General features: G+C 38.0%; 1 protein-coding gene across 1 annotated transcript; it reads left to right on the top strand.

The window, feature by feature from the left end:
* The first annotated feature begins 1,925 nt into the window (after positions 1–1,925).
* Positions 1,926–12,062, top strand: LOC128863392 (stress-activated protein kinase JNK). The gene is made up of 3 exons (XM_054102525.1): positions 1,926–2,307; positions 2,432–2,752; positions 10,083–12,062. Exon 3 carries the CDS (start codon positions 10,214–10,216, stop codon positions 11,330–11,332), a length of 1,119 nt encoding a protein of 372 aa, XP_053958500.1. The 5' UTR covers positions 1,926–2,307; positions 2,432–2,752; positions 10,083–10,213; the 3' UTR covers positions 11,333–12,062.
* The last annotated feature ends 1,298 nt before the right edge of the window (positions 12,063–13,360 follow it).

The following is a 13,360-nucleotide window of genomic DNA, read 5'->3' as shown; positions in this document are numbered from 1 at the left end:
TTTGGTTGTGCCGTTCCAGTAAGTGTTTCGCTCGGTGTAGCCTCATAGCTTGGTGCCAGCAAACATCCCTTAACCCTAACTCTTCACTCCTAAGCCTCTCCTTCATCGTGTGTTATACCATAGCAAGGAAGGGCTCGGGTCCTATTAAAGGCGGGGCCGCAGCCTTTCTCAAAATTAGCCGGATGTGATTGTGCGTTCTTAGTAGATTAAGTTTCTCGTTACATTCAAGGAACAGTGAGGATTTGATCTCACACGACGAAAGGGCCATGAGTGTCGTCTGACTGTCACTCAGAATAAAAATTCGCTCATTTCGGACATTTCTGTCTAAGTTCATCTCTGCACATAGGCAAATGGCATACATCTCCGCTTAGAAGACGCTTGCAAAACTGTCCATCGGCATACAGCGCTTGGTTCTGGCGCCGTAATTTCCAGCGCCGATGCCTTCTTGGGTCTTCGAGCCATCTGTGTACCAATGCAGTTCAATTCTGAACTTCTTTTCGAATTTGAGCCCGAATCCGAGCCTTTCATCACGGAATTCATGGGAAATATTTAGGCTTCTAACGGACAGGTGCAAATATATGACAAAGAAGCGCTTCAAGAGCTTTATAGCTCCCTGCTCGAGTAGCTTTTGGAAGCTAATCGGGAGTGACAAAAAATGGTTACCTAAATTATATGGGCATTTCTAATGCATCCGACTGCAAATGTTGTGTATTTTGTGGTCTGGGATTATTGTGCGACATTATGCGGACTTGGCTATAAATATTTTTCCTGCCACAAATTTGGAGTTTCATATGGAATGTTTTTTTTCGAATTTTTTGCTCAAAATGACTGTCGTAAAACAGGCCTTTTAACTAACAACATGCACGTAAACAGTCTAGGACTAAAGTATACATATGTACATACATCACATATATATATAATGGGCGCGTACACCCCTTTTGGGTGTTTGGCAGAGCTCCTCCTCTTATTTTTGGTGTGCGTCTTGATGTTGTTCCACAAATGGAGGGACCTACAGTTTCAAGCCAACTCCGAACGGCAAATATTTTTATGAGGAGCTTTTTCATGGCAGAAATACACTCGTAGGTTTGCCATTGCCTGCCAAGGGGTGACCGCTATTAGAAAATTTTTTTTTTAATTTTGGTGTTTCACCGAGATTTGAACCGATGTTCTCTCGGTGAATTCCGAATGTTAGTCACGCACCAACCCATTAACGCACATACAGTGCGTTAAATACCTAAGTATCATAGTTTCTTGACAAGTTTTGGCAATTGAATTACGCCTGATTATAATTTTTACATGAAAATATAGTTATTCTACTACAAAATCCCTACAAAGACAAGTCTAAAACTTTGTGCAAATAAAAAAAAAATTTCTACAAACATTTTTTTTTTGTTTTTAATTTCCATTTTTTGAATTATAATTTAAAAAAAAATCGACTGAGTTTTTAACAATTTGTTTAAACAAAAATTTTGTTTTGCAGTGAAATTAAATTAAGTGCCAAATATATTTTTGCGCATTTTTAGAAACTTATTCCACCCGCTATCAAAACACCCTTTATGCCTATAATATCCAATCGGATGTGCAAACGCACTTCAAAGCTGAGCTCAAACTTTTATCAACTGAGCAACAAAAACTAGCTCGCTCTGCAAAATAAATGCGTATATATTTGTTGAAAAATAGCAAACATTGCAATAAAATCTTTAAAAAATTCTGAATACAAAAAAATATTGGTTAATATTAATTTTTGACTTTCAGCGAAAAATCGAATCAGACCGTCGTCAATTCAATTATTATATGCACAAACATTTGAAAAGCAGTGAGACAGAATCCGATATTTGACTACCACTGAGCACCACTGCATCATGATTGCGCAGACCCACTAAGCTGCTCTCTTTCGCACTACAGAGTTCAGCTATTCGCAGACGTCCACGACGAAATGTCAGCAGCGGCGCAGTTGCGGTCAAAGAATTTTTAGCTGCTGTCAGATTTTCCAATTGACAAGCGCGGTGCCAATTTCTGTCCAAGTTTTTGTGTATTCTCTCTGGAAGAAAATTGTGTTTTTTATAAAATTTTCTTAAACGAATTCGCGAAAAACTTTTATATTTGCAGCTTACAATGGCGCTATTGTAAAAATGTACGAAATTTCTGCGGTATATTAAATCTGGCTATTACGACCGGAAAAAGGTACGGCAGCAAGCCGTAGACAGACAGGCAACCATCTTTGGTGACAGATTGAAAATCGATTTTTTCATGTAAAGTTTATAGAAATTTTTTTCGGTGGTATTCTACTCGTCGGCGAGAAAAGCGGTTCGTAAACTATTGAAGTAAATTTTATATGCGATTTCTTGTAAATATGATTTTTCAAGTTGAGTCGCATTATTTGCAACTATTTCTTTTCATACTATTGTTGTTAACGCCCTTTCCTTTACAGCACAGCGAAGAAAAAAAAAATATTGTTGGCACCCGGCTTATAATTAAGAAATAGCGTTAAGTAAAAAGTTCACAAAAATAATTCAAGAAAAAAGAAAATCAATCAATTCAGCCATCAAAAAACATAAAACGCGTTCATTACCACGTCCAAGAGCATCTACATTTTTTGGCTAAATCACAAATTCATAGCTGCGCTTTCAGCATTTGCGGCTAAATCAATAACCCATCATTTAAACACCCCAGCCAAACATAACAACAAATCAAGTCAGTCAGACGTTGCAGTTGCAATTTTTTTGCGAAAAACAGAAAATTTGTATCAAAGGTAAGAACTGTTACTGTAAAATAAGGTCACAAGGGGAGAATGCAGCAAAAGGATATGCCGCATTGCCCTCAAAGTAACAAAAAAATCATAATTTGTCAGTTTGTGCGCACAATACATACAGTGGCGGGCACGACAACGAAATAGTCGGGCAATCGCACGACGTGCCGGCGCCGAACATATCAGTAGATTTTCCCATCTTAAATCAGTGGCGGTTACCAAAACTAAGCAGAACCAAAGAAAGGAAACATTTGTGAATTGTTTTGTTAAGATTCCTTCCAGACAGTGGCTAAACAAAGACAATTTTCTCCCTCAGTGCACTTACAGGTGTATATAAGTGAAAAATATTTATTATGAACGACTATTAGATAAGTAGATAGCAACCGCAGTGAAAATGTATTATTGATTATAATCCACGTTAGGGGAAAATAGCAGAAATATGCAAAATGCAAGTGCAAGCAGAAAGTGTTGTAAATAAATAACTAAATGCTTCGTTTCATATCGAATCTGGAACTACTCTCTGCAGTAATATATTTAATTTAATTAAAACGCGCTAAATATTAAACCGTCTAAAATGTTTAGTAGCATTTTTTAAAGCATTTTATAAAACCAAGTATGCGTTCCCACGACAGTCGGTTCTACGTTACCGGAACGACCCGGATTTATATTCGGCCAAAGACTGTCACTTCAGCAGCATTCCCCATATATGTATGGGGAATGTTTATGCTGCTACAACAACAACAACAACAACCAAGTATGTAAAATGAGAATTTTTGATTAATTGTCATTTTTCCGGCAAACATCCCATCAAAAGACAAGTTCCGAATTTTAACCGAAAAAAATTTCAAGTTCGTTTAAAGACACTTGAATTCAAATTAACTATCTTTTGAAGAATTCAGAGAATGAAATAACTAACAATTATTTAAGCTTGGAAAGTCAAATAAGTGATGGATGCAACAAAACTGTTCAGCCAGGCTCTCGCTTTACGCTGAGACATCAAAAGCAAGGCGGCTATGTCATGATGAAGTACTTGTTTATTGTTCAGATTTTGTTTCAATATCATTACTTATTAACATTGGAGCTCAGAATGAAACATTTGATCAGATGGTAGCAACTTAGAGTACCCCAAACACAAAACACGCGCTACACCCGGTCTTGCTGAAATTTGAGAAGCTACAGCTCGCTTAGTCTTCGACCATTTCCGAGGTGAGATGGCTCTATTCGGTTCTATACTGATGGATCCACGCTAGATGGTAGAGTCAGATAATATTCGGTCTTATTTATTTGTTATTTTTGTTATAACACCGTACAAATTTGTCCAAGGCGAATCTATACGAAATCTATAGGGTAAAGTATCTATAGCAGCAACAGTATTTACGTGCCAGAATTTTAATGAAAATATAAAGAAAATAAATGTCCATAGTTAAGGGGCTACGTATTGGTTATCGAATGTTCCGAATTTTGCTAACTATTGTTTCAACGCTATTACCATGATTTTGTCAACGAAATTTTTATACAGCCCAATATTTGGTGATAGCGCGGAATTAAAAAAAACAGCAGTTGAGTTAAATAGCTATAATTTTTTTAACGAAATTTGTCGCACATGTACCGATTTTCACTTCAAATATTCTGATCAAATAATTAAATGATTTGATGAAAGCATATTTTATGGGCAATGTAAATCTATTTCATATATGTCCATATTTAGTTGTTGTTGTTGTAGCAGTAACTTTGCCCTGTCAGTGTAGTGTAAGTTACCGGTCGTCTTCATCTAGCTCATCTAACGGTAGGCCCATGCAACTTGCTGTTTGGACAGGTTGGGTCCAGAGGGAGAGGGATGTTAGATGAGTGGGTTTGATGGGGCTTGTGAAAAGGTGGTTAGTGTCGTGCCTTCACATGCCATTCCTATGAATTCTTTCATAGAAGAAATGGATTCATCATACATTTAATTGACTAAAAACATACTTGGAAGATATTTACATCTTATTTTACTATGCTTTGCCCATGTAAGTTTAAAGTTTTAACCTCAAAGTCACGGTTATGATTGCATTACTAACTACATTCCTACTTTCCTGTTTTGAAAAAAGCTTATTGTTGTTGTTGTAGCAGCATAAACATTCCCCATACATATAAGGGGAATGCTGCTGAAGTGACAGTCCTTGGCCGGATATAAATCCGGGTCGTTCCGGTAACGTAGAACCGACTGCCGTGGGAACGCTTCTTGTCGTCGACACTGGCATTCACGTGCTCTGGACACGGAATACCTGCCGCATGCCGAATAGTTGTACTGTTAAAACTTTTGAATTATAGTTCCAATTTTTCAGCAATACTCAGAAAGCTGGTAATGTGCTTTACTCTAAGCCTTCTCTGGACACTTCATCCACCCATGTGAAGGGAGGCTCATTGAAAACAAGTTCCGTCCATCCCAACTTTCTTATAATGAAGCCTGAAATGTTATCGATAGAGTCGGGACTATCCAATTACTTTCTTTGTTGTGACTTTTTGGGAAATGGTAGCTCTTTGCAAAACATAAATTCTTTCAAAATCACCACATCATAAGAAATAAAGCATTTGAATTTCTGCTTCATTAATGTATCGATCTCGGATTGCCTAAACTACCGTATTCTCTCCTGACTTAAGCGGTATGCCAGGATGCATTCTATGTCAGACTAGTCCTTGACATACCGATAGAAACTCTTGAGTGAGTCGTTGTTCGCAAGCAAACTATTTTGAAAGTGAAATGTTTTTTCTACAAATTTTACTACTAAAAATTTTAAATTACTTGAGCTAACAACCCAGGTAGGTGCTAAGGGAGCCGATTTGTCAAGAGGGAACGAGAAACTTTGTAAATCTGGGTCCCTCAGGTTAGGTAAATCCGACTGTCATGCGAACGCTAAGTCATAGTTGGTTCGGTTGAGTAGACGAGACTCATGGAGACTACATATATATTAGCTGAGGTAAAAAATAAAACAAAAATTCCTCCATATTTCGACGATGAAATAGTTATAGTTATAATTATCCTCGTGATCGAAATTTCAACCTATAATAATTCCCACCGTAGGTAGTAGGGTTTATCCCATTTCAATTTAGCTATATATTGGAACTATATAATAGCGGTAGCGATCCATAAAAAAAGCGATCCTAGACAGATGGTGGCGTTATCCGGGATTAACAATTTAATTTAATTTGGATTTATCTCAGAAATTAATTGCAACTAATGCCGATTGGCAACTAGACTTAATTACTCAAAATTTAAGCGGATTAGGGGAGTTTTCGATGGTAACATTGCCAAAAAATTACAGTTAATGTCTATTGTTAATGAAAAATAATGCAAATTTTAAAGAGAAGAACAAAAAAACACTGGATGCATTGCTATTAACACTAACACAATCGAAATATCAGGCCTCTTCGTTTCGACAAGCCTTAACAAGTGGCGAATAGATGAAAACTGGTATAAAGGAATGTATTTTGGCAATATCAGGAATATATTTACAGCTGATCTCGGGGAGCTCCTCTCAAAAAAGATGTTTTGCGGTGACCACTATATCTCTTAACTGGATCTTCTGAAATTAAAAAACCAAACAGACTTCGTTAAAGTAATGTTAAATCTAGTAATTAATCGAAGGAGTAAGCAAAATCAATTTTTTTGACAAAATGGCGGTTTCTCAAAAAAAAATCGATTTTTGATCAAAATTTCGAGCTAACATTGTTTATAAAAAATATTTATCGGTGAGAAAAAATCTTCTATTAATTACTAAAAAATATATTTCAGAAGCTCGTGTTAAAATTTAGGACTAATCGGTTTAGCCGTTTTCGAGTAATGTTGGTTACCGACTTTGAAAACACCCTTTTGAGAAAAAACGCGTTTTAAGTTTGCCTTGTACTTTCAAGCACTCTGAAACGCCTTTTCACATTTGCGTATAACTTCGAAAATATTCCCTAGAACGATATTAAATTTTCTGTGTGTATTCTTAAGTATACGAATGTATGTACATTAAGAAAAAAAAAATCGATTTTTGAGAATTCTAACTGTATATACTCCCTTAATTATATTCGTGATTGTAAGACAGTCAGTTATACCAGTCTAATGAGTAATAACCATACTCGCTAGCGGCGAATCTTGCTCAATAAATTTGTTATTCCGTTGGCATGCAAATTTTTCATTAAGTTAGTCGAGCAGAGAAGTGGCGAATAGAATAGATCTAATATAAGGCTTTACTCGCCACTTGCTAACGCTTGGTGAAAAGAAGAGGAGCAATTGGAGAAATTGCAATTTAAAATTATTTTAGATAATTTTGGTTTTTGGTTTCAGGGCAATTAATACCCGTATTTGTCGCCTGCGATCCATCTTTCACGGACAAAACTATTCAATAAACAAATCAGCTGTTCACTAATTCACCGTTTCTCACACTACAATTTTATTCAGAATTATCTGTACCGCTAATCCTGTTTAACGCCGCCGTCTGTCTAGGCTATAAGGCATTCATAATTTATATAACTGTGGGGAATCTCAGTAGCTTAGCATAAGGGGTTCTGGTGAAAAGCGATTTGGACATTTCAGTTTATATGGAAGGTGCCACGTTCCCTTTTCCAATACCTACCACATATCACCTAAATGGTTCGAAATCGTTTTCTAACTAATCTTAAATTCCTGGTCAATAATAAGCGCTCACATGCTTTTCCAGCTCGACGATTTCCATGATTCATCTACATTTTCGGCGATTTTTTACCAAAACGAAATTTTTGTATTTACCGCTTTGCACAACGTGAGCAGCACTTTTTACTGCATCTAATATTTTATTTTGTTCATACTATTTTCTCAGTAAATTATAAACATTAGGTTAGGTTAGATTGACCTGGCTGGCTGAAAGCCATCACATAGATAGAGTTTGACCCTTACGTCTCCTTGTAGTAGGCTTCTTGTAATAAGCCTGCGTCTTTGGCGAATCTAAGTAAGCTCAGAAGCTCTAACCCCAAGAGACATTGTAACCTCTCATATTGTAGAGTTCCTAACAGAGAACTGCACCGGCTCAGTGTAAAACATTCATACGCTTCGCTTGAACAAAAAAACAGGCCTTTGCGTTCAAACGATCGAACTTGTTCAAATAAGTTATTGCCATTGTTTATTTCAGCTCAATCAAATCATGTGCTGCGTTTTAGCTCTCCGATGTTATCACCAATCGTCTTCATAGCAGCCGTTTCGGGTATTTGCTCGTTCGGCTATACATTCATTTTTTTGAGCAAGAATAAAAGGGCTATAGAGCCAAATGAGCCGGTTTGAACACGTATGATCCCGCATGAGTTGTTGCTTGTAACTAACGATAGCAAAGTAAAAGCAAAATTTTAAAGCAAAAACACTATATTTTCATATTTTTTTTCTTAAAACTTATAATAAAACACGAAAGAAAATAATGTAAATAAGGAAACATTGCTGAAACCAACTAATCCTTTCAAATATGAAACGCAATTTACAGCGCACATTGTACGCCAACGCTCGAGTGCTCGAACATGTGCTATTTACAATAATGACAATTACTTCTTTGAACAAGTTTGATCGTTTGAACGCAAAGGCCGATGCTAATTTCATTCAATGCTGCTTTTTGTTCAATGATTAGATTTGAGCCGAAGACATTAGATCATACGTGTTGACTGAGCTGAACTACGCGTTCGCCTGCATGAGCTGACTGCACTTGACCAAATATTTTGGTTCAATTGACTGAATGTGAGCAAGAAATTTAGCGTATGAACAACTCAAGAAAACAGTGAGCCATGCAGGTCTCTGGTTCCTAAACATTTCATTCGGGTTCTAGTTAATGCAGGGTAAGAACATAGAAGGTGTTCTAGAGTTCCCTCTCTTCTAGTTCATTACAAAATCTGCAGCTATCATTGTTTGCAATTCCCATCTTGTACGCGTGTGACGCTAACAAATTGAGGCGTCAGTATACCAACGATAGATAGTTCTGCTTTCCTTTCTCTGTACACATGATTTTCGCGGTTTTGAAGGTGGCTAGATTATTCCACCTCCGCGCTTTCACGTCCGCAGTTTCAGTATGTCGTTTTCTTGTCGAATTGTATGCCATCTACAATTTCGTTTCCTACAATGCCCTTGTGTCCGGGTACCCAATAGATGTGTTACCGTCTGTATGCGGCCAGTCTCTCTATGATTTCCCTGGTTCTAGGAACGTTTTTAGATGAAATTTCATATGAGCTTGCCGCTTGACTGTCAACGTATATATTTATGTTGGAGTTGCTTGTTGTTGTTGTCGCTTGTTGTTGTTGTTTTAACAGTAATAGAAGCCCCGCCAGTGTAGGGTATATCACCGGTCGTCTTCTTCTGGCTCATCCAAAGGTAGACCCAGGAAACATGCTGTTTGGACAGGTTGGGCTCAGAGGGAGAGGGGAGTTGCTCGATATCTCTGCTAGTGCTATTTCTGCAGCCTTTCCTACCATACAAATTTCTGCTTGAAAAATACGGTAATGGTCAGGGAGCTTAATTGGCCGCCTGAAGTCCAGTTCTGCGCAATAAATCACTGCACCTACTCCGTCCATCATTTTCGAGCCATCAGTAAAATATATTAAGCGTATTGGGGCTAGGTTTCATACCTCTTTTCCACTCCTCTTCTATTATTGTACGGAATCTCTTCACCCAATTGTATTTCGGAGTCATATAGTCCGTATTGGTCCGATAACTCATACCTATTGAGCTATGTCCGAATATTTTACAGGTAAATTCATCCGCTGCGTAAAGTCTTCCGGAGATCTAGCTGCTGCATCTTTTGCCGCAATGTCAATCGGTGGTAGGTTGGTTGAGTATTCTTTCACGTGCTGCCGTCGGAGTAGTTTTAATTATCCCTGTAGTGCAGAGTGCACCAAGACGTTGAATACTTTCCTTAGATGTTTTGTGAGTGGTTTTTCTCTATGCAGTCCACCACATTAGAGCACCATAGAGTAATACTGGCTTTGGCCAATAGGCAGGCCGCTGAAATTGTGAATGGTGTTTATGGTGCCGATACTGTAACATTTAATTACGTGCAATTTTGGTTTCGTCGGTTCCGTTCAGGCATTTCTGATGTTAAAGGAAATGTCGAAAATATCGATAAAATCACAGAAATAACTGAAGACGAACGGGATGTTGGTAGTCGTAGCATCGCCCAGGAGCTAAAGATCGACCATAAAACAGTTTTAAACCATTTGCGCAAAATGCAAAATAAAAATAATGTATTTCTTTTTCACCAAACTAATATATAAAAAATTTTTAACTTTTATTATTTCCAAAAAAAAAATACCCATTTTACTATTCATCTTACTAAAGCGCGTTTTCTCTTTTCAACAGCATCTCCCAAACGAATTTGAGGCACACCAATCAACCAATTATTAATTAGCAACGAAAAATGAACGTGTGAATTGAAAATATCAACTTTAAAACACCAAAATCATTAACGAAGCAAAACCAAACCAAAAGCAATGAGTTCCCGGCATTACACCATCGAAGTGGGGGATACGAATTTTACAATTCTCAATCGGTATACAAATTTGAAACCGATCGGCTCGGGCGCTCAGGGCATAGTATGTGCTGCCTACGATACCGTAACCGAGCAAAATGTTGCCATTAAAAAGCTATCACGACCATTCCAAAATGTAACACATGCTAAGCGGGCTTATAGAGAGTTTAAGTTAATGAAATTAGTAAACCATAAGAATATTATTGGATTACTCAATGCATTTACACCTCAACGTAGCTTGGAAGAGTTTCAAGATGTTTACCTTGTTATGGAGTTGATGGATGCAAATCTATGTCAAGTCATACAAATGGATTTGGATCATGATCGTATGTCGTATTTGCTATATCAGATGTTGTGCGGCATAAAGCACTTACACCTAGCCGGCATAATACATAGGGATTTAAAGCCATCAAATATTGTGGTTAAAGCGGATTGCACACTTAAGATATTAGATTTCGGTTTGGCACGTACAGCTGGTACGACGTTCATGATGACACCATATGTAGTCACACGTTATTATCGTGCACCCGAAGTTATTTTGGGCATGGGCTATACAGAGAATGTTGACATTTGGTCTGTGGGCTGCATTATGGGTGAAATGATAAGGGGTGGTGTTCTATTCCCCGGCACTGATCATATTGATCAATGGAATAAGATTATTGAGCAATTGGGTACTCCGTCTACATCATTTATGCAACGTTTGCAACCAACTGTCCGTAATTATGTTGAAAATCGGCCACGTTATTCCGGTTATTCATTCGATCGACTTTTCCCAGATGTACTCTTTCCAAATGATAATAATGAGCAAAGTCGACGGAAGGCATCCGAAGCACGTGATTTACTTAGTCGTATGTTGGTGATTGACCCCGAACAACGTATTTCGGTGGAACAAGCACTATTACATAGTTATATTAATGTTTGGTATGATGCTGAAGAGGTAAATGCACCAGCACCGGAACCATATGACCATAGCGTCGACGAGAGGGAGCATACCGTCGAACAATGGAAGCGACTTATATACGAAGAAGTTATGGATTATGAGGCACACAACACCAATGCGCCAGTTAATACTACGCGGTAGACCCTGAATTAATTTAGGCATGGCATACTAATGCTTCTGAGCAACTCTTAATGTATATAAAATATAAGAACAATAAAAGCATTAATACTTTCAAAATGAGATAAAGTAAAATAAAATAAACAAAAAAATACAAATTATTAGAGATCAGCTTGTTTCGCCTCTCAAACCAAAAAAAAACAAAAACAAAAAAAAAACAATTAAAATAAATAAAAGGGATCAAATGAATGTTTTTATTTGCAGCAGTGCATGAAAAGTGGAAGGTTCGGTCTGGATCTTTTGTTTAGCATAAGCGAAAAGAGATTTTGAATACAATATTTGAAGTATGCGAAAATGTATGTAATGGAAGAGTACAATATTACAAAAGCAGTGTATGCTATATAACAAAAACAAAAAAAAAAAAACAAAAAAAAAATTAATACCGAACCCTAAATTATTTGGCGAAAATAGTAGAAAGTGTAATTCATTTAGTGAAGAATAAAAATATTCCCGCTATCTTAAAATATGCTTTATTTACACGATTTATTTGATGAAAATTTGGGATTATAAGCATTTCAGCACAAAAAGTGATAAAAAACGGCTTCGTCCACTAACAGGCAGGTCTATACTTCCAACGACCATCGGTTTTACGTTATCGGAACGACCTGGATTTATTACCAGAAGACGCAGGCTTATTACCAGAAGCCTACTACAAGGAAACGTAAGAGTCAAACTCCATCTGGTACCAGTAAGGACCAATAGGCCTATGTGATGGCTTTCAGCCGGCCCGGTCAACCTAGCCTAACCTATTTCCGGCCAAGGACTGTCACTTCAGCAGATTTCTCCGTATACATGTGTATGGGGAATGTTTACGCTACAACAACAACAATCAGCTATATGCTGCCGGTTATGTCCAGTTAATGATGACCATTTCAGCCTTGAAATCCAACGTAGAAAATGCTTGAATAGCTTTACGTTCAATTCCTATAGAGTGCAACGAGGCGCCTAACAAACTGGCAACTCTCAATCAGGGAACCTGATTTGGATACTGGGACATTAGGGACACAAAGGAAACGAGAAGGCAGACGTTTATGCCAAAAAAGAGGGCGGAAGGGCCAGTTATTGGCCCAACCCAATTTTTCGGCTTTAACAAAAAACAACCTAAAACAGGAAATCAAAAAAATGGATCCCAAAGAATACTAGAACGACGCAAATGACCTTAATCACTCCAAAATGTTCCTGAGCTTGAATACCGACAGACCAAAATCTGCTCTAACCCTAGAAAAAAAGGGCCTCAGATTAACTTGCGGAGCCTTTACAGACCATTTTGCCTGCAACAAACATTTCAATACAATAGGACTATCTTACCCATTCGACATTCCATGGGCTATGAGCCTAAGTATGTTCCTCTGTGGACAACTGCTTCAACCTCTAGGACTATCTAGCACTAGTTTATGCAGGTACTGCTGTGATGGAGAGGAGTCCATGGAACACTTAATCACCAACTGTGAAGCACAGAATACACAGAATTCTGGACTCGTAGAAGGTGAAGACTTACAAATGCTGCGCCCTAAGGAGCTGGCTTGATTCTTCGCAATACTAAACAATTAAAACTAAGCACTAAGGGCGCACAATAAATCAACCTGGCCGCAGTGCATAAAAGCCTTAGCCTAAACCGTACAACCATTACCATTACCATGTCCAATTGGTGATGATCACTTCACCCTTGACATCTTGTCAACAAGCGCTACTTTGGACTAAGCATGCACGTGAGCAGTAAAGTCCTCTATCGACCAAAACTAACGCTTTATAAGGCTCTCAGCATTACCGTCCTATGGTATGGCGCAGAAACTTGGACGAAGTGGCGTCTTTTGGAGTGTTCGAGAGAAAGATTCTGCCAAAGATTTGTGGATCTTTGCACGTTAGCGGCGGCGAGTATCGAGGCGATGGAACAATGAGCTTTATGACGACATAGACATAGTGCAGGGAATAAATATCCAGCGGCTTCGTTGGCTGGGTCATGTCGTTCGAATCGATACGAACGCTCCGACT

This window comes from Anastrepha ludens, chromosome 5 (assembly GCF_028408465.1).
Source record: "Anastrepha ludens isolate Willacy chromosome 5, idAnaLude1.1, whole genome shotgun sequence".
Classification (NCBI taxonomy): Eukaryota; Metazoa; Arthropoda; class Insecta; order Diptera; family Tephritidae; genus Anastrepha; species Anastrepha ludens.
Note: the sequence above shows the minus strand (reverse complement) of the source record. Positions and strands in the feature narration are given on the sequence as shown.

Bases quoted from the DNA above. Each gene is read 5' to 3' on its own strand.
- LOC128863392 (XM_054102525.1), top strand. From the start codon at position 10,214: ATGAGTTCCCGGCATTACACCATCGAAGTGGGGGATACGAATTTTACA.